Source organism: Dryobates pubescens, chromosome 38 (assembly GCF_014839835.1).
Source record: "Dryobates pubescens isolate bDryPub1 chromosome 38, bDryPub1.pri, whole genome shotgun sequence".
NCBI classification, from domain to species: Eukaryota; Metazoa; Chordata; class Aves; order Piciformes; family Picidae; genus Dryobates; species Dryobates pubescens.
This window is the reverse complement of record NC_071649.1, coordinates 1917830-1945332: the sequence shown is the minus strand read 5'-3', so window position 1 is coordinate 1945332 and position 27503 is coordinate 1917830. Positions and strand designations below refer to the sequence as shown.

General features: G+C 51.4%; 1 protein-coding gene across 1 annotated transcript in view; it reads right to left on the bottom strand.

Moving 5' to 3' along the window:
* EEPD1 (endonuclease/exonuclease/phosphatase family domain containing 1) overlaps positions 1–27503 on the bottom strand; it is a 68640-nt gene that overhangs the window by 14717 nt on the left and 26420 nt on the right. The window contains exon 2 of the mRNA XM_054177152.1: positions 9697–9748. Coding sequence (XP_054033127.1) covers positions 9697–9748 — 52 coding nt within the window. The remainder of the gene's footprint in view (positions 1–9696; positions 9749–27503) is intronic.

The following is a 27503-nucleotide window of genomic DNA, read 5'->3' as shown; positions in this document are numbered from 1 at the left end:
CTGCCTAAGCATGTAAGATAACCAGGCTGTGTCAGAAGATGTGTGACCAGCAGGATGAGGAACACGATCCTCCCTCTCTGCTCTGCACTTGTGAAATGCCACCTGGAGCACCGCATTCAGTTTGAGTGCCCCCAGCACAGGAGGGACATGGAACTGCTGGAGGGGCTGCAAGATGATCAGAGGGCTGGAGAGCCTCCCCCATGGGGACAGGCTGGAAGAGGTGGGGCTGTTCAGCCTGGAGAAGAGAAGGCTCTAAGGAGACCTTAGAGCAGCCTTCCAGTACCTGAAGGGGGCTACAAGAAAGCTGGGAAGGGACTTTTGACAAGGGCTTGTGGTGACAAGATGAGAGGGAATGGACTGAAGCTGGAAGAGGGCAGATTGTGACTGAAGATTAGAAAGAAATTCTTTGCAGTGAGGCTGGGGAGACACTGGCACAGGTTGCCTAGGGAGGCTGTGGCTGCCTCCTGCCTGGAGGTGTTCAAGGCCAGGCCGGATGAGACCTTGAGCAACCTGGGCTGGTGGGAGGTGTCCCTGCCCATGGCAGGGGGTGGAACTGGATGATCCTTGAGGTCCCTTCCAAGCCAAACCACTGCATGATTCTACTCCATCCCCATTGTGAGAGCATGCTCATTTCCAAAGGGGTCAGCAAGTGATCTTGGGGGGGGGTCTGTGTGGTTTTAGCTGTACTTCAGAACTGTGCCCTTCTGGCACATACCTGGAGGTGAAGACCACAGCAATGTGCAGGATGAGAAGGAGTAGGAGCAGTGTGTTGGGAAAACTGCAGTGACCCAAGGGAAAAGGCACAACAATTATTACACCACCACAATGTGGCCACCTCTCCAGAGCCTTCCATCAAAGCCAGTTATTCCCTGGGCATTTTGCTTTCCTGCTGGTAGTACTACTGGCTTCCCCAACTGATGTCCATCTCTGCTAAGAGCCAGCATTCTTTTCCATGGTGAGAACACAAGAATGAGGAAAAGAAATGTATACATATATAAAAATAAAATGACTCATGACTATTGCCAGCCTCAAATATTTATTCTTCCTTCAGGCACTGATTACAGCACCATCCAGAAGACTGTGCCACATTCTGTGAAGTTAGTTAAGTCTGTCTCACTTTTAATCATTTTATTCCATTCCTCATTTTCTTTTCCCCCTCTGGATGTTTATCATTATGAGGAACCCTTCCAGGCTGCTAGCATTAGGATGTGAGGAGATGTCAGCTCAGCTCTTTGAAAAACAAAACCTCATGTGCTGCTTCTATTCTTTTTCACACCTCCAGCCTTTAAAAAGCCCAATTTGGCACCAAAATAACACAGGTCTGCATGGTAGATGGTTTTGTGTCCAGCATGTCCTCTACAGACTTCACTGCACTGTCCAAAGATCATCCATAGGATCATAGAATGGTCTGGGCTGGAAGGGACCTCCAAAGGGCATCCAGTCCACCCCCCCCCCCGGCAGTCAGCAGGGACATCCTCCACTACATCAGGTTGCCCAGAGCCTTGTCCAACCTCACTTGAATATTTCCAGGGATGGGGCCTCAACCACTTACCCTCCATGCTTACCCCCCTGCAAATGGAAAGCTGCACCTGCCTCAAACATCAAGAGGCCTGGAGCACAGCCCTGTGAGAAGAGGCTGAGGGAGCTGGGGTTGCTTAGCCTGGAGAAGAGGAGGCTCAGGGGAGACCTCATTGCTCTCTACAACTTCCTGAAGGGAGGTTGTAGCCAGGTGGAGGTTGGTCTCTTCTCCCAGGCAACCAGCACCAGAACAAGAGGACCCAGTCTCAAGTTGTGCCAAGGGAGGTTTAGGCTGGAGGTGAGGAGAAAGTTCTTCCCAGAAATAGAGATTGGGCATTGGAATGTGCTGCCCAGGGAGGTGGTGGAGTCACCATCCCTGGAGGAGTTCATAGAATGGCTTAGGCTGGAAGAGACCTTAGAGAACATTTAATCCAACCTCCTTCCCCCAGGCAGGGACACCTCTCAAGTAGCCCAGGTTACTCAAAGGAGATGTTCAAAAAAGGCTTGGATGTGGCACTTGGAGCCATGGTTTAATTAGTCAGGAGGTGCTGGGTGATAGGTTGGACTTGATGATCTCTTGAGGTCTTTTCCAATCTGGTTGATTCTATGACCAAAGTGCTTCTGGGGGCAACCCCTCACAAATAAACAACCTGCCCTGCTCTGCTCTGCGAGGCCTTTTATAAAGAACAGAGATTACAATGGGCTTAATCATGATTAAATACTGATCTGGCTCAATCTACTCAAAAGCAGACAAAAGAGAAATCAAAACCTCCAGCAGATGCATTTCATACTGGAAATTCTGGAACCTCGATTGACGTCACACTTGTTATGTTCAGATAATATCTGGAGGAAACAGCAATGCTGGATGGAGAAAACAAAAGCAAATTTCTAGTTAAAATTCTCCCTGTGCTGCTGAGAAAGGAGAAGGCTACAGCAGGGAACACACAGGGGCAGCTCAGCCTTGCACAAACTCGTTTTTGACCGCAGCCGAGATGGCAGCGGCAGAGCGACGCTGCTAGGAAGGAGCAAGCGCTCCCTTCTGCCCTCATCTCCTGGGGCTCACCAACACCAGGCATGGCATTTCCCCTCAGACAGGAGCAGCTTCTGATCAGTGACAGGCAGCCTAACGCTGTTTTGACTCAAACAATGTCACCAGGTCAAGAGGGACAGGGATCTGCTGGAGAGAGTCCAAGGGAAGGCTACAAGGATGCTGAAGGGACTGCAGCACTGCCTGGGGAGGAGAGGCTGAGAGCTCTGGGGGTGTTCAGTCTGGAGAGGAGAAAACTGAGAGGAGATCTGATCAATGTCTATCAATAGCTGAGGGCTGGGGGTCAGGAGGGAGGGGACAGGCTCTGCTCACTTGCACCCTGGGATAGGACAAGGGGCAATGGATGCAAACTCCAGCACAGAAGGTTCCACCTCAGCATGAGGAGGAACTTCTTCCCTGTGAGGGTCACAGAGCCCTGCAGCAGGCTGCCCAGAGAGGTTGTGGAGTCTCCTTCTACTGGAGGCTTTCCAGCCCTGTCTGGATGTGTTCCTGTGTGACCTGTGCTGGATTCTCTGCTCCTGCTCTGGCAGGGGGGTGGACTGGAAGATCTGACATCCCTTCCAACCCCTCACCTCCTGGGATCCTATGGTTACACTTGCTCGTTCCCACAGCAGCCTTACCTTACAAAAACCTGGCAGAAGGTTACTAATTAGGATGCTGTACAGATCATTTCAATTTTCCTCCATAACCTACCTCCTGAAGGAGAAATGAGCTCAAGAACCTCAGGTTAAGACCTGGGAAGTGCTGGGCATGGGGGGGGAGGGGAGGGGAAGAATCTGACAGACTGCAAAGAAGTTTTTGTTTTTCTCACACATCCTTGCCCATCCTGCTGGCACCAATGAGAACAATCATTGTGGCATACTTGCTGCCTGTGAAAAAAGGACTTACAGATTTATCCTGGCTGTCAATAAAGACTGAGGGAAGAGGTGATAGAAAGCAACCCTGTGGAAAATGACTTGGGGGTGCTGATGGATGAGCAGCTGGACACGAGCAGGCAGTGTGAGCTTGCAGCACAGCAGGCAAATCACACCCTGGGCTGCAGCACAAGATGCACTGCCAGCAGATCCAGAGAGGTGATTCTGCTCTGCTCTGGGGAGACCACACCTGGAGTGCTGCAGCCAGCTCTGGAGCCCACAACATAGGAAGGACATCACAGAATCACTAAGGTTGGAAGAGACCTCAAAGATCATTGAGTCCAACCTGTCACCACAGACCTCATGACTAGACCATGGCACCAAGTGCCACGTTCAATCCCCTCCTGAACACCTCCAGGGATGGTGACTCCACCACCTCCCTGGGCAGCACATTCCAATGGCCAATCTCTCTTGCTGGGAAGAACTTTCTCCTCACCTCCAGCCTAAACTTCCCCTGGCACAGCTTGAGACTGTGTCCCCTTGTTCTGGTGCTGGTTGCTTGAGAGAAGAGACCAACTCCTTCCTGGCTACAATCCCCCTTCAGGTAGCTGTAGAGAGCAATAAGGTCTCCCCTGAGCCTCCTCTTTTTCAGGCTAAACAATCCCCTGGACATGGTCCTGATGGAGAGGGTCCAGAGGAGGGGCAGGAAAATGATCAGGGGGCTGGAGCACCTCTGCTACAAGCACAGGCTGAGGCAGCTGGGGGTGTTCAGCCTGGAGAAGAGAAGGCTCCAGGGAGACCTAATAGCAACCTGCCAGTACCTGAAGGGGGCTACAAGAAGGATGGAGAGAGACTGGTTACAAAAGGCCTGCAGGGATAGGGCAAGGGGCAATGGCTTCAGACTACAGCAGAGCAGATTTAGATTGGATGTGAGGAACAGATTCTGCACCATGAGAGTAGAAACATTGGAACAGGTTGCCCAGGGAGGTGGTTGAGGCCCCATCCCTGGAGATGATTCAAGGTGAGGCTCAACAGGGCTCTGGGCAACCTGATCTAGTGTGAGGATATCCCTGCTGATTGCAGGGGAGGGGTGGACTGGATGAGCTTTGGAGTGCCTTCCAGCCCAGCCCATTCTATGATTCCCTGATTTAAATGCTAAAACAGCCACCAGTGTGAAATGTCACCTGGTTAGGCAGTTCAGCCTGCTAATTACTTGCACAGATTTATTTTCACACTATAAAAACAGCATGTTCCTTGGGAGGATTATTTAGATTTCCCCCCCACACCTTCCCCAAATAAATACAACTAACACTTCCCCAAGTGGAATTCTTCAGCTGTAATTAAGGACTTCCCAAAATAAGACTTGAGCCATGTACTCAAAAACATGCTAGGGCAAGAAGTGTCCCTGAGGCTCTCTCTCTCTCTCTCCAGGGCAGTTCCTCTGGAAGAGGAAGAGATACTTCATGCAGGACACAGAGCCAACAAACCTGCGTGCCTGGGAGAGCTCCTCCTGAAGCCTGAGTGGCCTTGAACCCTTCTGGGGGATGAGGCTGTCGTGACTGCAAGCCCTCCTTTGGCACTTTCTCATCACAGGATGTTAGGGGCTGGAAGGGACCTCACAGAGGCTTGGTTGCCTTTTTCTCAAGCCCCCAGCAGTTCAACTTCTCACCTCCTAGAGAATCACTCAGGTTTTGAGAAGGCTACAACAAACTGCATTTTGCAGGGCCAGGGAATCACAGAATGAACCAGGTTGGAAGAGACCTCCAAGACCATCCAGTCCAGATTCACCCAGCCCTATCCAAACAACCAGACCATAGCACCAAGTGCCTCATCCAGGCTCTTCTTAAACACCTCCAGGGATGGTGACTCCACCACCTCCCTGGGTAGCACATTCCAAGGGCAAATCTCTCTTTCTGTGAAGAACTTCTTCCTAACCTCCAGCCTAAACCTCCCCTGGCACAGCTTGAGACGGTCTCCCCTCCTTCTGTTGCTGGTTGCCTGGGAGGAAAGACCAGCCCCCACCTGGCTACAACCTCCCTTCAGGGAGTTGTAGAGAGCAATAAGGTCTCCCCTGAGCCTCCTCTTCTCCAGGCTAAACAACCCCATCTCCCTCAGCCTCTCCTCACAAGGCTTCATTATCTCCTGATGCTGTCTCAAGGCCCAACAGACTCACTACATGCACGCTTCACTTCACTGGGGCTTGATTTAATGGAGCTAGTCAGCAGCACAAACACCAGTGAGTGCCCTCAAGCCTTTTCAGAGGGCCCAGTGCTTCCAACTCCCTTTGGGTTTCCATGCTAAGCATCAAAAATATATAACACCACCTTCAAATTTGTGAGAAATAACCTCACAAAAGTTCCAAACCATCTGTGACAGCCTAGAAAGTGTCTGATAGGAAAACCACTTTGAGGTTACTGTGTTTAAGCCATAACTAAGATGTTGAGATGCTGGAAGGTGTCCAGAGAAGGGCAACAAAGCTGGGCAGGGGTCTGGAGCACAGCCCTGTGAGGAGAGGCTGAGGGAGCTGGGGTTGCTTAGCCTGGAGAAGAGGAGGCTCAGGGGAGACCTTCTTGCTCTCTTCAACCACCTGAAGGGAGGTTGTAGACAGGAGGGGGTTGGTCTCTTCTCCCAGGCACCCAGCACCAGAACAAGAGGACACAGTCTCAAGCTGTGCCAGGGGAGGTTTAAGGTGGAGGTGAGGAAGAAATTCTTCCCAGCAAGAGAGATTGGCCATTGGGATGTGCTGCCCAGGGAGGTGGTGGAGTCACCATCACTGGAGGTGTTCAAGAAGAGCCTGGATGAGGCACTTGGTGCCATGGTTTAGTTGATGAGATGGTGTTGGGTGATAGGTTGGACTTGATGATCTCTGAGGTCTTTTCCAACCTGGCTAATTCTGTATTCTGAATCATCTTTAAGAGAGTGTCCCTCCAACCCCTAGAAAACTCAATCTTGCAATGACTATTAAAAGATTCTAATTGAATACTCCTCCCTACTCCTGCTCTGTAAGGCAGGTAACTGCTGATTTCCAAGTACAACCCTCAGCCCCTGTGACTCTGCCAGGGGGCAGGACAAGGAATTTCGTTCTAGTCTGGTTTATTATTTCTTTCTTTTTGCCCCTTCCTGCCTTTAAAAGAATAAAGACAGCCAAATTCCTTTGAATTTCCATAATTCCACTCTGTTATGTTCCAGAAGGGCTAAACTGCCCTTTTAAGTGCTTTGAGCTTGGCATTGTATGAAAGCAGATATCAAATAGTCAGAGAGCTCCCTTTAGAAAGATCATTTTTCTGAGGCTGAGCCTTTCTGAAGAGCTTCCTGCACAACTCCAGACAATGACTGCAACAGCCATTCCCACCAGGCTTAGGTCACTCACTCACTTCCCAAGCTGTGTTTTAGGAGGCACTGGGCCAAAGGGAGGTGCAGGCCTGACAGAAAGGAGATAAGTGCAGGGGGTGTGAGGTGCCAGGGAAGCAGCCTGCTGCAAACAAGGACAGCTGGTGAAGATTAACCTGTTTGGCAGAATGAGTGGTGGAGAAACACATCACCTCTGCATGCAAAGCAGCTGCAGGGCCACCTGCCTAGTCCTCTCTCCCTGCCTTTGAACAAAATACAGAATGGAATGCAGAATTCACCAGGTTGGATAAGACCTCAGAGATCATCCAGTCCAACCTATCACCCAGCACCATCTCATCAACTAAACCATGGCACCAAGTGCCTCAGCCAGGCTCTTCTTGAACACCTCCAGGGATGGTGACTCCACCACCTCCCTGGGCAGCACATTCCCATGGCCAATTCACCTACCTGGGCCAAAATCCCAAACCAGTGAGGAGATGCCACCTCTTGAATTAACTGGGTTGTAAATAGGACCTCTGATAAACACATCTCCAGACAGAAAGCTGAAGCACCTCACAGGCTCACAGGCTGTTAGGGGTTGGAAGGGACCTCCAAAGAGCATCCAGTCCAACCCCCCTGCCAGAGCAGGACCAGAGAATCCAGCACAGGTCACACAGGAACACATCCAGACAGGGCTGGAAAGGCTCCAGAGAAGGAGACTCCACAACCTCTCTGGGCAGCCTGCTCCAGGGCTCTGTGATCCTCACTCACAGTGAAGAAGCTCCTCCTCATGTTGAGGTGGAACCTCCTGTGCTGGAGTTTATATCCACTGCCCCTTGTCCTATCCCAGGGTGCAACCGAGCAGATCCTGTCCCCTCCCTCCTGACCCCCAGCCCTCAGCTATTGATAGACATTGATCAGATCCCCTCTCAGTCTTCTCCTCTCCAGACTAAATAGCCCCAGAGCTCTGAGCCTCTCCTCCCCAGGCAGTGCTGCAGTCCCTTCAGCATCCTTGTAGCCCTCCCTTGGACTCTCTCACAGTGCAGAAGTTCCTCCTCATGTTGAGGTGGGACCTCCTGTGCTGCTGGATTTCATTTTACTCATTATTCCTAGAGCACCCAACACTTGCAGCCTTAACACAGTGCTGCAGGACCTTCTCCTTCACACAGACAGGATGCATTTGAGGAGGGAGAAGGTGTTCTCCTTCCTTTCTGAGCTTTCCCAGGTCACTCCTGGGTACAGAGGAGCTGTTTGGGTCAGCACCACTTCAATGCACTGCCATAAGGCAGCAGTTTACCCAGCAGGGCTCTGAATCCTACCAAGCCTCTCATATTTCTATGCTGCCTCCTTGGACTTCCAGCTGGAGGAGGAGGTACAGAAAGCAAATGGAAACCACCAGTCCCAGCATGGGTAGTGGGAGTCCAAAACCAGAATCACAGAATGCTGGGGATTGGAAGGGAGCTCAGAGCAGGACCACCTAGAGCAGGTCACACAGGACCATGTCCAGGTGGGTTTTGACTGTCTCCAGAGAAGGAGTCTCCACAACCCTTCTGAGCAACCTGTTCCAGCACTCTGTCACCCTTACAGGGAAAAGGTTCCTGCCTTCCAGGCCACCAAACCCACAAACCAGTCAGGTATACAACATTTGATTCTTCACACAGAAGGTAATGCTCTACAGGACACTGCTGGGGCTGCAATTCCCTTAGCTGAAGACCACCACCAGGTTTTGTTATCATTGAATCAGAGCCCTGTCCAACCTGATCTGGAATGTTTCTAGGCACCACCTCTCTGGGCAACCTTTACCAGTGTTTAACCACTCTCAGTGGAGAAAAAAGCCATCCTTTATCTAGTCTAAATCTCCCCTCTTTTAGTTTAAAACCATCACCTCTTGTCCTGTCACAACAGGCCCTGCTAGAAGGATTATGCCCATCATTCTTAGAGGCACCTTTTGCAGTACCAATAACTCACCAACCCTCCAACCTTTTTCTTCTGTGGCTGCTGACTTTGCTGTGGCTTCACAGGTGGGACCTCAAGCTGCTGAGCCTTGGCTGAGCCAAGGAAAAATCTTAGACACTGGGCTAGGGAGATGCACCCCCTGAAGAGGACTACACTGCTTGGATGTAGGAAGCCATGAGCTCAGCACTGCTCTGCCTCTGTGACTGACATGAGCCAAGCACAGGCTGCCTGCAAACCACACCATCCCTGGGCCAGTTGATGGACAGCACATCCCTCAGCTCCCTGGAAGCCCAGGCTTTGAGGCAGCCCTATCCCTTCACCAGGCAGACAGGAGGAGAGCTCAGGCTAACAGCCATGAGGATGGTGTTGAGCTGTGAGTTGCTTTGATCCATTCATCACTAAATTAAACCACACCTCTGCCAAAGCATCTCATAGAATCAATAAGGTTGGAAAAGACCTCAGAGAGCATCAAGTCCAACCTATCACCCAATACCTCAGGACTAACTAAACCATGGCTCTAAGGGCCACATCCAAGCCTTTTCTGAACACCTCCAGGGATGGTGACTCCACCACCTCCCTGGGCAGCACATTCCAATGGCCAATTGCTCTTTCTGGGAAGAACTTTCTCCTCACCTCCAGCCTAAACCTCCCCTGGCACAGCTTGGGACTGTGTCCTCTTGTTCTGGTGCTGGTTGCCTGGGAGAAGAGACCAACCCCCACCTGGCTACAACCTCCCTTCAGGTAGTTGTAGAGAGCAAGAAGGTCTCCCCTGAGCCTCCTCTTCTCCAGGCTAAGCAACCCCAGCTCCCTCAGCCTCTCCTCTTGCTATTCCCCTGAGGTGGATGGTCAAAAGTGGCTCCTTGGGCACTTTGTGCTTCAGACATTCATCCTTGTTGGTTCACATTGTCTGCTTAGCAGCTGGAGTAACACGGGGTGCTTTTAAAGTCTGAGTGTATGATGGTAGCTGTGTTAGAGAGATATTTTTAATACCTTTTCCAGGGCTTCTCTATCGACCAGCTCCTGCACAGCCAAAAGCTTGATACTGCAAGAAAAGGAGAAAAAAAACAACAACAAATCACTCAATTGCAAGAATTACAGCAACACAAAAAGACAGCAGCACTGAATCTCTCTTTTTTATCCTCTCACTTCACAAAGAGGTCAGTGTAGAGGCACAGATAGAAAACAAAGAGTGCTCAGGATGTAGCACAGTAAAACAAGAGAGGCCCAGTGTGGCTTGGGTTTGCTTTGAATTAGCTGTTCCAATTGCTTTCTGGATTTACCTTACAGAGAAGCTGCACTAATCATCACATGTTCAATACCCTACATTAACTCTGAAGGGTCTGCTGAAGAACAAACACAAGGAAACCACTCTGAGTATTGCCATCCTCTTCAAGTTCAACTTTGTCCTTCAATATCAACAGGTTTCTGTGGGTCCCACATCAGACATTGCCAGGGATTGAGAGGACTGTGTCCAGTTCTGGGCTCCTCAGTTTAGGAAAGATGTTGAGATGCTGGAAGGTGTCCAGAGAAGGGCAACAAAGCTGGGGAGGGGTCTGGAGCACAGCCCTGTGAGGAGAGGCTGAGGGAGCTGGGGTTGCTTAGCCTGGAGAAGAGGAGGCTCAGGGGAGACCTTCTTGCTCTCTACAACTCCCTGAAGGGAGGTTGTAGCCAGGTGGGGGTTGGTGTCTTCTCCCAGGCAATCAACAGCAGAACAAGAGGACACAGTCTCAAGCTGTGCCAGGGGAAGTTTAGACTGGATGTTAGGAAGAAGTTCTTCCCAGCAAGAGTAATTAGCCTTTGGAATGTGCTGCCCAGGGAGGTGGTAGAGTCACCATCCCTGGAAGTGTTCAAGAAGAGCCTGGCTGAGGCACTTGGTGCCATGGTTTAGTTGATGAGATGGTGTTGGGTGATGGGTTGGACTTGATGATCTCTGAGGTCTTTTCCAGCCTGGCTGATGCTATGATTCTATGACTCTGTATGAGGTACAGTAACTAAGACAACCCAGTTCAAGACATTTAAAGGAGAGATAAAGGAAAGGTGCACAACTGCTTGGAAGCAGAGAGAGAATCCATAATTCCTGTAAAGCCATTTGTATCATCAAGCCCAGATTCCCCCATTTACTGACTCTTAGCCTACGTTTACCTCTAGAGGATAAATCCTGCACACTAAATTTCATTCACCTCAGTAGGGTTATGGAAGTTTCTCACACAGGATTTTGCCCTGTAGAAGGGCTGAGGTTGGAGGGGACTTCTGTTCAAGCCTTCCCACCACGGGCAGGGACACCTCTCAACTAGATTCAGCTGTTCAAGGCCTCATCCAGCCTGGCCTTTGTAGGAAGATGAACACCCCCAGTCAGGTGGCAGCCACAATGTCCCTGGGCAGCCTGTTCCAGAGTCTCACCACTCTCCTACTGAAGAACTTCTTCCCAAGATCCAGACTAACCCTGTTCTCCCTCAGCCTCAAACCATCCCCCCTTGTCCTGTCTCTAGACACCTTTATGAGAAGTCCCTCTGCAGCCTTCCTGTAGGATCCCTCCAGGTATTGGAAGGCAGCTCTAAGGTCCCCCTGGATTCTCCTCTCCTCCAGGCTGAACACCCACAGCTCCCTCAGTCCATCCTGCACCTTGCTCAGAGGTGAAGAACCCACACAGAATGTTCACATCCCACAAATACAGTGCACAGGGAGGGCCAGAAGCAAATCTGGACTGAGCATTGCTGCATGATTTGCAGCAACAGTGGCTTGCCCCTTGGTGAGAAAAAGGCTCCCCTCTGCTGTCACGAGTGTGGAGACTGCCCAACAGGTGGTTTTTCCTTTTCAGTCTCTTCAGGTGACATCAGATGGTTTTCCCTGGGTCAAAAGGAATCAGGAAAAACAAACACCACCCATCACACAGCCAGCTGCAGGATGCTTCTCTCCTTGAAGCACCAGCAGGGACGCTGGCTCTGCCTACTGGATTACAGTCAGCTGCCTGCAAAATTGCTCCTAAGAGCCAGTTCTTTACTGCTTCTCCCTCCAGCAATTCCCAGCAACATCAGTAGGTGCTCCTTTACCCAGAGTGGACATGGCAATGCAGCTCCTTTCAAGGCTGATGTGTTTTTTGTCGGGGGGGGTGTTGATGCTTTGGAAGGAAATCAGGCTGCTGAATTAGGCACTACATCAGCAATCCTGCAAACACTGCAAGCAGCTGTTTGCAACTTGTGCTCACCAAGGGTTTCACAGTAGATGGGAAATAAAACCAGACAGAAGAGGGGGTGGGAGGAAAGAAAAATCTCTCTAATAAAGCAGAAATGCAAAAAGAGTCACCAAAAGCCAATGCTGAAGCCCAAGCTCTTGCTGCCTACAATGCTGCGGCACTTGAGGACTCCGTTTCGTTGCCGTGCTGGCATTGAATAGAATAGGCCAGGCTGGAAGAGACCTCAGAGATCATCAAGTCCAACCCATCATCCAACACCACCTAATCAACTAAACCATGGCACCAAGCACCCTAGCAAGTCTCCTCCTGAACACCTCCAGTGATGGTGACTCCACCACCTCCCTGGGCAGCACATTCCAATGGGCAATCACTCTCTCTGCGTAGAGCTTCCTCTTGACCTCCAGCCTAAACCTCCCCTGGCACAGCTTGAGGCTGTGCCCTCTTGTTCTGGTGCTGGGTGCCTGGGAGAAGAGACCAACCTCTGCCTGTCCACAACCTCCCTTCAGGTAGTTGTAGAGAGCAATAAGGTCACCCCTGAGTCTCCTCTTCTCCAGGCTAAGCAACCCCAGCTCCCTCAGCCTCTCCTCATAGGGCTGTGTTCCAAACCCCTCACCAACTTTGCTGCCCTTCTCTGGACACCTTCCAGCAAGTCAACCTCCTTCCTAAACTGAGGGGCTCTGAACTGGACACAGGACTCAAGGTGTGGCCTAACCAGTGCAGTGTACAGGGGCAGAATGACCTCCCTGCTCCTGCTGGCCACACTGTTCCTGATGCAGGCCAGGATGCCATTGGTCCTCTTGGCTGCCTGGGCACACTGCAGGCTCATGTTCAGCCTACCATTGACCAGCACCCCCAGGTCTCTCTCTGCCTGGCTGCTCTCCAGCCACTCTGACCCCAGCCTGTAGCTCTGCATGGGGTTGCTGTGGCCAACGTGCAGAACCTGGCACTTGGATGTGTTCAATCTCATGCCCTTGGACTCTGCCCATCTGCCCAGCCTGTCCAGGTCCCTCTGCAGAGCCTCTCTACCCTCCAGCAGATCAACTCCTGCCCCCAGCTTGGTGTCATCAGCAAATTTACTGATGCTGGACTCAATGCCCTCATCCAGATCATCAATAGAGATGTTAAAGAGGATGGGGCCCAGCACTGATCCCTGGGGCACACCACTGGTGCCTGGCTGCCAGCTGGCTGTGGCACCATTCACCACCACTCTCTGGGCTCAGCCTCCAGCCAGTTCCTAACCCAGCTCAGAGTGTTGCTGTCCAAGCCATGGGCTTTGATCCTCACCTGCGGCTCGCAAATGCTAACTCCTGAATAAAGCCATGGGGGGAAAAAAAGTCTTTTCCTAAAGAAACCTTTTGGTTCCTGGAGCACCTGCTCTAATCTATCCTCTTTGAAGTAGCCTGCTAAGCAACTTGCAGTGTAAATTACCCCTGCTGCCCTGATGGAAGTGGCCCCTGAAAGCCTATTACAAACACTCAACGAGTTGCAGGACCTATTTAAACACGGCTATTGAAACGAATACCCTGGCACCTCAGGCACACTCGAGGTACTCGAAAACACGCGGCGATCAGGACGAAGGACTCTCCCCCAGCAGCAAAAACAGGCAAACAAGATGTGCTGTCAAGGAAACACATGACTCCCTGGGGTGGTTTTTTGGCCAGGAGTGCTGGCATGGCATCCTCCACTAAGGGAATTCCTTCTGGTTTCCAGGAGATTAGTCACGGTGCTAAGCGAATGCCTTCAGCTACAGGCACATTTCTGCTGCTCAGGGTAGGATTGCAGTCCTCTCCCTCCAAGCTCCTCTTGGAAACACGGGTTCCTCTCTCCAACCCCTCCTACACACTAATAGTTTAGGCTGTTCTAGCAACTTTCTGCAAGGCTGCAGGCTTGCTGGTAGGTCCCTTGCTGGTTGGCAGCTTCCTAGTCACCATCAGCACGTTTTCTTTGCATGCTGCTTCACTCCCCAGCTGGAGTCCACATGGTCCAGAGAATTCCATCTGCTCTTGCAATAAGGAACGCCAAGGCCGTCCCTAAAAGCCACCCCAGGGTCATCTGCTTGCAAAGCAGTGAACCCATGGCTGTGCAGCAAGGCAGATGGGGGTCAGTGAAACCACTGCATGAGGCAGAGCCAACATCCATCCATGCAGAATGCACCTGAGTGAGGTCTTAGAAGCAATAGAATCAACCAGGTTTGAAGAGACCTCCAAGATCATCCAGTCCAAACTATCACCCAGCCCTATCCAATCAGCCAGACTAAGTGCCTCATCCAGGCTCTTCCTAAACACTTCTAGGGATGATGACTCCATCACCTCCCTGGGCAGCACATCCCAATGGCCAATCTCTCTTGCTGGGAAGAATTTCTTCCTCACCTCCAGCCTAAACCTCCCCTGGCACAGCTTGAGACTGTGTCCTCTTGTTCTGGTGCTGGGTGCCTGGGTGAAGAGACCAACCCCCACCTGGCTACAACCTCCCTTCAGGTAGTTGTAGACAGCAAGAAGGTCTCCCCTGAGCCTCCTCTTCTCCAGGCTAAGCAACTCCAGCTCCCTCAGCCTCTCCTTACAGGGCTGTGCTCCAGACCCCTCTCCACTTTGTTGCCCTTCTCTGAACACCTTCCAGCATCTCAACATCTTTCCTAAACTGAGGGGCCTTGAACTAGGCACAGGACTCCAGGTGTGGCCTAAACAGTGCTGAGCACAGGGCACAATGACTTCCCTGCTCCTGCTGGCCACACTATTCCTGATGCAGGATGCCATTGGCCTTCTTGGCCACCTGGGCACACTGCAGGCTCATGTTCAGCCTACCATTGACCAGTACTACCCCCAAGTGTCTCTCTGCCTGGCTGCTGTCCAGCCACTCTTGACCCCAGTCTGTAGCACTGCATGGGGTTGTTGTGGCCAAAGTGTAGAACCCTGCACTTAGCCTTATTAAATCTCATCCCATTGGCCTCTGCCCACCCATCCACTTGCTCCTAGCTTGGTGTCATCTGCAGCAGACACCTAAGGAAGAGAAGCTGCTTCCTCCCAACCCATCTTGAGTGGTGCCCTGGTACAGGGTTAGAGAGGATTTAGGATAACAGCCAGTTTCTGGACCATCCAGCATTGTAGCCATTATGGAAGCAGGTCACTTGGCCACCTCTATCAATGAAGAAAGGCTCCAGAGCAGAGCACTACATCAATGAGCAGAGTGACCTGCATCTGCTGAGCTGACCCCAGAACGGAGCTGGGGTTCCCATTCTGTGCAGAAACTGGTAATTGGCAGTAAGAGGAGAAGGTGAGGGAAATGTGAAGCATTAGGTTCAGTGATCAGAGAGCCTCTGAAGTCTTTAAGCAAATGCTTGGCCTCATGATAGCATCCAACAGAAGCTTCTGTGCGCTGCAAAGGTAGAGCAGCCAGAGCCCAGCTGGATGCTGGCACTCCCAGCACCTGTGCCTGAGCTCCCCATGCCTTGCAAGCCTGCAAACAGCTGGTGCATGGGGGTTCTCCAGGCATGCTAGCACAGCTTTTCCTCCCTGGCAGCCAGGCTCCCTCCTTAGCCTGAAAGAGCAGAGCTGCTGGGGCAGCCAGTGCTGCATGCTGCCTGCCTGCAGTCCAGCGCAGCTCTCAGCCAGCCACCACCAGGCCCAGTTCGCCATCCAGCAGCCATGCCAAATAAGGATTGGTCTCAATTTGCTTTGTAAGCTCACACATCTTTGCCTGGGGCCTGAGCTTTTCCAAAGCCCTCCTGCTTTCTATTAGTCAGTGCATGAGGATGCACTGAAGCTCAGAACAGCCAAAAACAGCCCTTTGACTTCTGAGTCTTCTGGCTCTGCAGCATCGAGCCACGCTGAATCATGCTTCAGCTGGACTCACGGACACATAAACAACCTGTGCAAAACACTCACCCCCAAACTATTACTCTGAACATCATGAACTCATTTTCTCCTTCCTCCCTTGCAGTCCATAAACTTCTCCTCTTAGCCCTTGAGACAAAATCCCATAGCCTGTTTATGGCCCCTGGTGAAGTTTTATGGTTGCCTTACACATCCAGGAGTAGAGAGCATAGAATCACAGAATTGTTTTGGTTGGAGGAGACTTTGAAAACCACCAAGCACAACCACTAACCCAACACTGCCAAGTCACCACTAAAGCATGTGCCTCAGCACCACATCTGCAAGTCTTTTAAGTATCTCCAGGATGATCAGGGGGCTGGAACACCTCTGCTACAAGGACAGGCTGAGGCAGCTGGGGTTGTTCAGCCTGGAGAAGAGAAGGCTTCAGGGAGACGCAGTATAGAGCCCTTCCAGTACCTGAAGGGGGCTACAAGAAGGTTGCAGGGGGACTGTTTGCAAAGGCCTCTAGGGGTAGGACAAGGGGCAATGGTTTGAAGTGAAAGAGGAGGAGACATAGATTGGATATGAGGAACAAGTTCTTTACCATGAGGGTAGTGGAACACTGGAAGAGGTTGCCCAGGGAGGTGGTTGGGGCCCCATCCCTGGAGGTATTCAAGGTGAGGCTCAACAGGGCTCTGGGCAAGCTGATGTAGTGGAGGATGTCCCTGCTGACTGCAGGGGGGTTGGACTGGATGACTTTTGGAGGTCCCTTCCAACCCATTCTCTGTTGACTCCACCACTTCCCCGGGCACTCTGTTCCAGGGCTGGACAACCCTGTCGGTGAAGAAATTTTTCCCAGTATCCAGCCTAAACTTCCCCTGGCACAACTTCAGGCTTTGAGGCTGTCCCATCACTGTGTAACAGAAGTGCCTGATGACAGACTCGGGCTGGGTTTAGTTAACCAAAAGAACAGGCCAAGATCCCCTGGGTCATCAAATTTGTGTGCTAGAATCAGATTTGCATATCTGCACAAACTGACCTTGCTCATCAATCACTGCTGCTCTAACAGATGGGCATGGAACATGGAAGGGAAGAGAAGCCAAAACAAATGCAGCTGAGCTGTGCTAATGGCCTTTGGTGCCTGGGAGGGAGCACTCCTCATCAGCTGCCTGCTGTCCCCAGAGCTGCCCTCGGTCCCCAGCTCTCCTGCCGGGAGGGCACGCTCCATTTCACCACCGTTCACGCCACAGCCTCTGGCCCTCTGCCGTTTGCCAGATGACAGGGTGAGCAGAGATAAGGTACAATTTCCCTGCAAGGGCTGTGGCATGTCCCAGCTGCAGCCAGCTGTTGACAGCCCGAGGTGAAGGGCTGTGACTAATTGTTTTCTAATTGCTTTAAGCAGGGGCAGCAACTTAGGCACCGCCGAGCAGGAGGTGCGAGGGGAAATGGAACAGCAGAGAAGTGGCGAGCACAGCAAATGAACTCATGCTGCTCAAGTGAACTGGGGGGAGGGTTCTTTGGGTTGGGAGGTTTGGTTTGGGGTGCTTTTTAGGTTTGTTGAGGTGGGTTTTTTTGAGGGACTTGTGAGGGTGTCAGGGAGTGATAGGACTGGGGGGGGATGGAGCAAAACTAGAAATGGGTAGATTGAGATAGGATATTAGGAAGAAGTTGTTCCCCTTGAGGGTGGTGAGAGACTGGCACAGGTTGCCCAGGGAGGTGGTGGCAGCCTCATCCCTGGAGGTTTTTGCAGCCAGGCTGGATGTGAGCAAGCTGCTGTAGTGTGAGGTGTCCCTGCCCATGGCAGGGGGGTTGGAACTGGCTGATCCTTGAGGTCCCTTCCAAGCCTGACAGTTCTGTGATTCTATGATTTATAAAGTTGCCTTCCCCTCCAAAGATCCTGCTCACTCAAACCCTAGCAAAAACCAAAAGCAGACAGAAGTGGGGGGAGAGAGGGGGAAAAAAAAAGCATGCTTAATGACTTTCAGCCTCATAAAGCTTCCTCCCTACAAAGTCTGACAACGAATTGGTTTCTCCTTTCCCCACTAAAAGCATCTGCACCCCCTCCATCACTCCTTAAATGGATGGAAAAATCCTGTCCACTGCCACGTCCTAACAGCTGCTGGAAGCTATCAGAGAGCTTATGAAGGAAGCTAATGGGCTTGGATGGGAATACCACACCATATTGCTCTGGGACTAGCTGCCAGCTAATGACACAACAAAATGACTTGGAAGAGCCTGAAGGGGAGGGAAAAAAAGAGATATAGCTACAGTAAGAAGAAATTAGGATAAAACCAGGGAGAGCTGCGTGGCCTTTTAAAACATGTTTTGCTTCCCAGCCTTCTCCTTTCTTCCTGACCTTCATAAAATTACAGGTACCATACACATGTAAACTTACTTAGGGGTCTGCTTTTGGCAGTTGCCTGGTTTGGATGAAAGCAGCAGATCTCTGATGTCTGCTCACTGGTGATTTGCCTCTGCAGAACAGCTGGCCACCAGAAAGCAGAGCCAGGCACTGCAGACAGGAGCGCATGGGAGAAGCTGAAATCCATCCAGCAGACTGCTGCCTTTGAACTAAAAGAGGGCAGATGTGGACTAGACAGAAGGCTTTTCTTACACTGAGAGAGGTGAAGCACTGGCATAGGTTGCTTGGGGAGGTGGCAGAAGCCCCAGTCCCTGCAAACATTCCAGGTGAGGCTGGATAGGGCTCTGAGCAACCTGAACTGGTTTGGAGATGTCCCTGCTCACTGCAGGGGTTTGGACCAGATGAGCTTTGGAGGTCCCTTCCAATCCAGACCATTCTATGATTCTATGAACCCAAAGCATTCTATGCTCTTCTTGGTTGCACCCTGTGACAGGACAAGGGGCACAGGAGGTTCCACCTCAACATCAGGAGGAACTTCTTCACTGTGAGCGAGGGTCACAGAGCCCTGGAGCAGGCTGCCCAGAGAGGTTGTGGAGCCTCCTTCTCTGGAGCCTGTCCAGCCCTGTCTGGATGTGTTCCTGTGTGACCTGTGCTGGATTCCATGCTCCTGCTCTGGCAGGGGGGGTGGACTGGATGCTCTTTGGAGGTCCCTTCCAACCCCTAACATCCTGTGAGCCTGTGTGTGACTGAAGGTTGGACTTGATCTTAGAGATCTTTTCCAACCCTCCTGATTCTATGATTTTACAGCTCTCTTTCCATTTCAGCCATTCCTTGGCTCTCTCTTCCACACCGCTGCTCTCTTTCCTACGCCTGCAGCTAACCCACCATGTTGAAGGACCTATGGACTTCGCATGGAGGGTCTGGTTTAGGTTCAGCTGATGTTGTGGTTTCAGCACAGCTCTACCATGGCAGGAACAGAATGATGATTCATAAACCTGGGATGTTTTGTATTCCAAAACAGGAGCCAGAAACCAAGAAGGGAGGTTGCAAGAACAGCACACATAGAATCATAAGGGATGGAAGGGACCTCAAGGATCAGCCAGTTCCAACCCCCCTGCCATGGCCAGGGACACCTCACACTACAGCAGCTTGCTCACAGCCACAGCCAGCCTGGCTGCAAAAGCCTTCAGGGATGAGGCTTCCACCACCTCCCTGGGCAACCTGTGCCAGTCTCTCACCACCCTCATGGGGAACAACTTCTTCCTAACATCCAATCTGAATCTACCCATTTCTAGTTTTGCTCCATTCCCCCCAGTCCTATCACTCCCTGATAAGTCCCTCCCCAGCTTTCTTGTAGCCCCCTTCAGATACTGGAAGGCCACAATTAGGTCTCCTCAGAGCCTTCCCAGCAGTCCAGAGGGGAGTGTTAAGACATGCTCACAACCTGACCCAAACCACAGCTAGCAGCAGAAAGCCTGAATCCCCCCTAACAATGGGAACACCCCTAACACCCTCTTTCCACAGGGATGAAATCCACACTGCTGCACAGACATTTCCCACCTCAGTAAGCAAAGCAGGTCTCACACAGTGCAAATATGAGGGGAGCTGCTCAAAACTCCAAGGCTCCAAGCTTCACTCTTTGCTTGTCAATCTACCCAGAAAACATGTCTGGAGTTGTGACACATCAATAGGCTGCTTCTGCAGATTCTGGAGGGTTCTACCATAGGATAAAGAGGAGCAACATTCTATTTACCAACTCCTCTACACACAGGATCATGCCTCAAGCCCAACTGTTGCTTTCCACCTCCCTCCTTATTATGCAAAGAAACAAAGGTTGGACATTGTCTACTCATTTCCACTTGCAGGAAGTCTCCCTTTCTAGAGAACCCCTCAAACTAGGAACAGAACAGACTAGGTTGGAAAAGACCTCAGAGATTATCCAGTCCAACCTATCACCCAACACCATCTAATCAACTAAACCATGGCTCCAAGTGCCTCAGCCAGCCTCTTCCTAAACACCTCCAGTGATGGTGACTCCACCATCTCCCTGGGCAGCACCTTCCAATGGCCAATCTCTCTTGCGGGGAAGAACTCAACATCTTTCCTAAACTGAGGAGCCCAGAACTGCACACAGGACTCAAGGAGTGGCCTAACCAGTGCTGAGTACAGGGCAGAATGACTTCCCTGCTCCTGCTGGCCACACTGTTCCTGATGCAGGCTGATAGGAGTTGCAGAAAGAGCATCCTCTCAGGTGCACATAAATACCCTCATTCATCACTAAGTTCATGGAGGTTCTGTAACCCTTCTCAGTGTGGGGTGCAGAGCACTGAAGTCAAGTGCTCAGCTAACTTATAGACCATCCTGTGGCCTCTCCTCTTGCTGCCCTCCTGTTGTTCTCTGCTGTTCCCCCCTGCAAGCTGGTGCAATGCCAGGAGACTGGCAGCAGTTAGAAAAGTTAAGAGTCATGGAAGGCTTCCAAGGGCCTCAGAAGAAATGCTGGTTATTAAGGGCTGGGATGCATTGCACTTGATTGAGCAGAACTAAAGCTGATTCCTCAGAGGCAAAGGTTAATTAGACAAATGGCTCAAAAGGATCAATCTGTTCCAACTCATTATTTGTTGGGTTTCTTTTATATATCTTTTTTTTAATTTTAAATGGGATGAGGCAGTTGAAAATAACCTCCAAAATCCCAAATGCATGAGAGGAAGCCATGGAAGGCCTGGAAGCGCCATAATGATTACAGAGTGGTAGCCTAACGAATAAAGCAGCAGCAAATCAAACACCAACATCCAATGACACCCATAGAACCCAAGAATGGCTCAGGCTGGGAGGGACCTCAGAGCTCATCTGCTCCAACCTCATCACCATGGGCAGGGACACCTCTCAGCTAGACTTGGGTGCTCAAGGACTCATCCAGCCTGACCTTCAACACCCCCAGGGAGGAGGTAGCCACAGCCTCCCTGGGCAACCTGTTCCAGAACCTCACCACCCTCCTACTGAAGAACTTCTTCCTAAGCTCCAGTCCAACCCTGCTCTCCCTCAGCTCCAAACCATTCCCTGTTGTCCTGTCTCTAGACAGCCTGAAGAAAAGTCCCTCTGCAGCCTTCCTGCAGGATCTCCTTCAGCTATTGAAAGCCAGCTCCAAGGTCCCCCTGGAGTCTTCTCTTCTCCAGGCTGAACACCCCCAGCACTGACTACAGCAATCTCATCTGAACATATCTACCAAGGGGACCACTTACAGGCAGTGGTAATGCAGCTTAAATCCCAGCAGTGTTCCAAACTCATGGTGACAATGCAGAAAGCCTCTGTCACCACTTCCACCTACTGCTTCACTGATGACTCCTGTGCTCAATGCTTCACTCTATGGTAATTCCAGCAGTAGAAGAGAATGCTGCTGCAAGCAGACCGACAACAGCACCAGAACAAGAGGACACAGGCTCAAGCTGTGCCAGGGGAGGTTTAGGCTGGAGGTGAGGAAGAAGTTCTTCATAGAAAGAGAAATTTGCCATTGGGATGTGCTGCCCAGGGAGGTGGTGGAGTCACCATCCCTGGAGGTGTTTAGGAAGAGCCTGGCTGAGGCACTTGGTGCCATGGTTGAGTTGATGAGATGGTGCTCAGTGATAGGCTGGACTGGATGATCTCTGAGGTCTTTTCCAACCTGGTTAATTCTATTCTCTTCACTCACAAAACAACCAACCAACCCATCCCAAAACACAATCCATGAGTTGTTTCAAGTCCCTTTTGACAGAGAGCAAACCAAAACCAGTTGCTGGGATTACACAGACAGAACGAGGGGGTTGGGTTGTAGTTTCATTTAGGCACTGATGAAATGCATTCTTCTTCTCCCAGGCTGCATTGCTCAACTCTCTTTAGCTAGAAGTAATACCTCCCTGCAAACCAGTTCACCTTGTGCCCAGTGGGCTGGAAATTGCAGAGAATGTTCTGTGCAACGTTCACAGCCTCAGGATTTTGATTCCTTCCTTTTTCAACAGATGCTTGCTTGCCTAATTCTGCAGGATGAGAGAGACACAGAGAGAGGAGAGAGGCTCACAAGGAGGGTTGTGTTTGCAGCAACATTGATTTCTTCTGAGTCATTACAACTGGACCTGGTGGAGCTACTTAGCTTGCACTGAATGATTCCAATCTGGCCAGCAAGGGAGGAGACCCAAGACTGAAAGCAAAAAATCAGAGGACCACTAAAAAGAAAAAACATAACAAAAAGGTGACTTGGAGCTGCCAAATATAGGCATTATGTTAGAGTGGAACTTCTGGCTCTTCTTCTGGGTTTTCTGAATCATTCCCTGCTGGGGTAAAGCTTCTTGACTTCAGAAAGAGCAACTGCTCCAATCCAGCCCTGCCCTACTGCAGCAATGGAAAAACTGAGCAGCCCTTCATGTGTGGTGGGCACACCATCATGGCAGAGAGAGGCTCTCCTTCCCCTCCACTCTGCCCTGCTGAGGCCACATCTGGAGTACTGTGTCCAGTTCTGGGCCCCTCAGTTCAAGAGGGGCCTCAGGGAACGGCTTGAAAGAGTCCAGTGCAGAGCCCCAAAGATGATGGAAGGAGTAAAGCATCTTCCTCATGAGGAGAGACTGAGGGAGCTGAGGGCTCTGTAGCTTGGAGCAGAGGAACCTGAGAGGTGACCTCATTCCTATTGACAGAGTTGTGCAGGGTGAGTGCCCAGAGGCTGCAGCCAGGCTCTGCTGGGTGATGCCCAATGCCAGCACCAGGGGCAGTGGTGGAAGATGAGGCAGAGGAAGTTCCATGGAAACAGCAGGAAAATTATTTCCCTGTGATGGTGACAGAGTCCTGGAACAGGCTGCCCAGGGGGGTTGTGGAGTCTCCCTCTCTCGAGGTATTCAACACATGCCTGGATGAGCTGCTGTGTGATCTGCTCTTGATGACCCTGCTCTGGCAGGGGGGTTGGACTGGATGAGCTTTCAAGATTCCTTCCAGCCCCTAACATTCTGTGATCATTCTGGCTTGAGGAGCAAAGCTACCAGCAAAATTATGGGGCCTTGGGAGGCAAAGTGATTAATAGAGACTCTTCTTGAAGCATTAAGCTGTGTCCCTGCAGAACAGACTTGAACTTGGGAAGCAATAAAAAGAGCTTTGAAATAATTTGCTTCCATCTCTCTGTCAGGTGCATGAAGCATCTGCTACCAGGCTCTTCATATCCCCTTACTTGCTCTCACAAACTGAATCATAGAATCACAGAATCAATAAGGTTGGAAAAGACCTCAGAGATCATCAAGTCCAACTTATCACCCAACACCTCCTGACAACTAAACCATGGCTCCACATCCAAGCCTTTTTTGAACACCTCCAGGGATGGTGACTCCACCACCTCCCTGGGCAGCACATTCCAATGGCCAATCTCTCTTGCTGGGAAGAATTTCTTCCTCACCTCCAGCCTAAACCTCCCCTGGCACAGCTTGAGACTGTGTCCTCTTGTTCTGGTGATGGTTGCCTGGGAGAAAAGACCAACTCCTGCCTGGCTACAACCTCCCTTCAGGTAGTTGTAGACAGCAAGAAGGTCTCCCCTGAGCCTCCCCTTCTCCAGGCTAAGCAACCCCAGCTCCCTCAGCCTCTCCTCACAGGGCTGTGCTCCAGACCCCTCCCCAGCCTCGCTGCCCTGCTCTGCAGTGCTGCCTGGTCACACATGCATGTCCTGCTCTCAGGGACATCAGTGTGCCCACTTGCCAAGGACCCCAGTGGAAGCCAGTTTGCTTTACTCTCCTTTCCCAGAGGCAAGACTCCACACTTGCCCTTGTTGTAGCAGAGGAGATTTAGCTCATGGGGCACTTGGAGTGCCACTGATGTAACTTCAGCCCACAGAGCAGAGCAGACACTCTGTCAGCCCAGTTGTTTTCTGCTCTGATGATGACTTTGAAGGGTCATGAGGGCTATGCAAAGCTTAAGCCCTTGGTTAGCCAAAAGCCACAACCTCACATAGCCTTTGCCCTGAGTATCAGAGTAAGGCTGAGAGGTTTTGATTTAAGCCTCCAGAGGATGCATCACATAGCTGCAGCTCTAATCTGGGAGGGAATTAATCCTTCCTCAACTCTCAAAGTCTGGAAAAAACAGCTGAGTCAGCAATCTCCCAGCCAACTGCCCTCCTCCAACCAGCCTCTGCTCACCTTGCTGCTAGGATTCCCCAGCAGACCTCTGCTGAGCAGAAGGGACAGACCAATCAAAAAAGAAAGGCTGGAACCTAAAGACAGAGCAGAGCAGAACGTGGCCTAGTTCCACAAGCTGCTGCCAATCCCTTTTCCTGCTGCACCTTGGGAGGTTCCTAGAGACTCCATATGGCAAAGAGAAGGATCCTCCACCAACCAAACCCTGGGGCTCTGCCTCCAGGACTGCTACAGAACCACAAACACAGCAACATCACTCAAGAGACAGGCTGATGCAACCACCCCCTCAACAGGGGGCTATCAAGAGGTCAGCTGTGGCTTGAAAGCCTCCAAAGGACTAAGACTCAATGGATCTGGAGATAACCTTTTCTAGTCCTGAGTGAGGAAGCTGCTTCTAACATCTGCTCTGAAGATCTTGAACCAGCCAATTGCCCACAGCTAGTGAAACAGGAAGAGAAATGGAGAAAGGAGGTTGTAGACAAGTGGGGGTTGGTCTCTTCTCCCAGGCAACCAGCACCAGAACAAGAGGACACTGCCTCAAGCTGTGCCAGGGGAGGTTTAGGCTGGATGTTAGGAAGAAGTTCTTCCCAGCAAGAGTAATTAGCCTTTGGAATGTGCTGCCCAGGGAGGTGGTGAAGTCACCATCCCTGGAGGTGTTGAAAAAAAGGCTTGGATGTGGCACTTGGTGCCATGGTTTAGTTAGTCATGATGTATTAGGTAATAGGTTGGACTTGATGATCTCTGAGGTCTCTTCCAACCTGGGTGATTCTGTGAAAATGAGGCTCAGAGGAGACCTTCTCACTCTCTACCATCACCTGAAAGGAGGCTGCAGTGAGGTGGGGGTCTCCAAAGTAACAACAGACAGGACAAGAGGAAGTGGCCTCAAGTTACAGCAAGGAATGTTTAGGTCTCCCTGGAGTCTTTTCTTCTCCAGACTGAACAGCCCCAACTTGGGCTTTCAATGATGTGTAGGTGTGGTGCTGAGGGACACAGCTCAGTGGCAGTGTTGGATCAATGGTTGCACTTCATCATCTTAAAGGTCTCTTCCAACCAAAAGGACGAGGAGACCTAATTGTGGCTCTCCAGTATCTGAAGGGGGCTACAAGAAAGCTGGGGAGGGACTTTTGAGGGTGTCAGGGGGTGGGACAAAACTAGAAATGGGTAGATTCAGATTGGATGTGAGGAAGAAGTTGTTCCCCATGAGGGTGGTGAGAGACTGGCACAGGCTGCCCAGGGAGGTGGTGGCAGCCTCATCCCTGGAGGTTTTGAAGGCCAGGCTGGATGTGGCTGTGAGCAACCTGCTGTAGTGTGAGGTGTCCCTGCCCATGGCAGGGGGGTTGGAACTGGCTGATCCTTGAGGTCCCTTCCAACCCTAACAATTCTGTGATTCTATGATTCAACCTGCAGGTAAAGGACTATGTCCTTCCTTTGGAACATCATAAAGCTGCTGTTGACCCAGCTGAGTCTCTCCAGGATCTTCTGAAGTGAATGGCTGCCATCTGCCAGGGCAGCCACACCCCCACATCACACACTGCTATGAAAATGCAATCACTTCTCACCCCTCATAAAGGGCAATGACCCCATGGAGCAAATAGCACCACAACGGCTGTGTTGACATAGGAAGAGCTTTATCTGAGCAGACAAATCAGTCATGTAATGTTTGCTTTCTCCCAACCCAAGCACAGCTTGTGCCAGGTTCTCCAGGGGACACAGTGAGACACACAGGAAGGAAGACAATCAGCTTCTCTGCTTTTCTCCCCACTCTCCCAACACAGAGCAGGATGCCACCACTGTCCACACAAACATCTCATGTGGTGGTGGCCCAAGCTTGCTGGGCTGCAAGCTGCTGTAAAGATTGGAGCCGCTCTCCACAGATTACAGCTTGATCAAAGACCCTAGATAAAACCATGCTCATGTCAGCCACACCTCAGCAGCAGTGGAGGTGGAGGGCAACTAATCCTTTATTTGTTTTATTTATAGTGAGGAACAATCCTCACTATCAATACAGACGGGGGGAAGAGGTGATAGAAAGCAACCCTGTGGAAAAGGACTTGGGGGTGCTGATGGATGAGCAGCTGGACATGAGCAGGCAGTGTGAGCTTGCAGCACAGCAGGCAAATCACACCCTGGGCTGCATCAAAACCAGCCTGGCCAGCAGCTGGAGAGAGGGGATTCTGAGACTTTGCTCTAGTGAGACCTCACCTGCACTACTGCAGCCAGCTCTGGAGCCTTCAGCACAGGAAGGACATGGAGCAGGGCCACAAAAATGATCAGGGGGTTGGAGCAGCTCTGCTATGAGCAAAGGCTGAGGGAGCTGGGGGTGTTCAGCCAGGAGAAGAGGAGGCTCTGGGAAGACCTAGTAGCAGCCTGCCAGTACCAAGTGCCACATCCAAACCCCTCTTGAACACCTCCAGTGATGGTGACTCTGCCACCTCCCTGGGCAGCACATCCCAATGGCCAATCTCTCTTGCTGGGAAGAACTTTCTCCTCACCTCCAGCCTAAACCTCCCCTGGCACAGCTTGAGACTGTGTCCTCTTGTTCTGGTGCTGCTTGCCTGGGAGAAGAGACCAACCCCCACCTGGCTACAACCTCCCTTCAGGTAGCTGTAGAGAGCAATGAGGTCTCCCCTGAGCCTCCTCTTCTGCAGGCTAAGCAACCCCAGCTCCCTCAGCCTCCCCTCACAGGGCTGTGCTCCAGACCCCTCCCCAGCCTCGTTGCCCCTCTCTGGACACATTCAAGTATCTCAATGTCCTTCTTAAACTGAGGGCCCCAGAACTGGCCCATGCAGCAGCTGTGAGCAGATGCCACAAGTGCCCACCCGATGGACCCCACCCCACAGCACATCCCCACAGTGTGAGCCACCCCCTGCCTGTGTATTTCACACTGGGGTCTCTCCAGCCCATCCCCTGCAGGCCTCCACACCTTTCACCCTGCTCCCAGCAGCACTGCCCTCAACACCTACAACCAGGGCTGAGTTTGGCTTCCTCGAGACCGCAGATAGAGTGGTTTGAGCAGTGCAAGCCCCAGACAGCAGCTGTTTAAGGGAAGCCAATTTACCTGGCAGACAAGAAGCTCCCAGATTAACCTGGATCAGCTCCTGGCCCTGAGAACAGGAGAAGCAAAGCAGCTGGCGAGAGGGGCTCTGAAACACGTGGCACTGAGAATGTGATGCCACTCACCCAGGGGCATGGCACAGAGGGGGATGGGGCAGAGCCATGGTGGACATCCTCTTTTAGACCACCTCACTTCTTAGTGTCTCCTTTAGAGATTTTGCAGTGCATGAAGGCATACACAT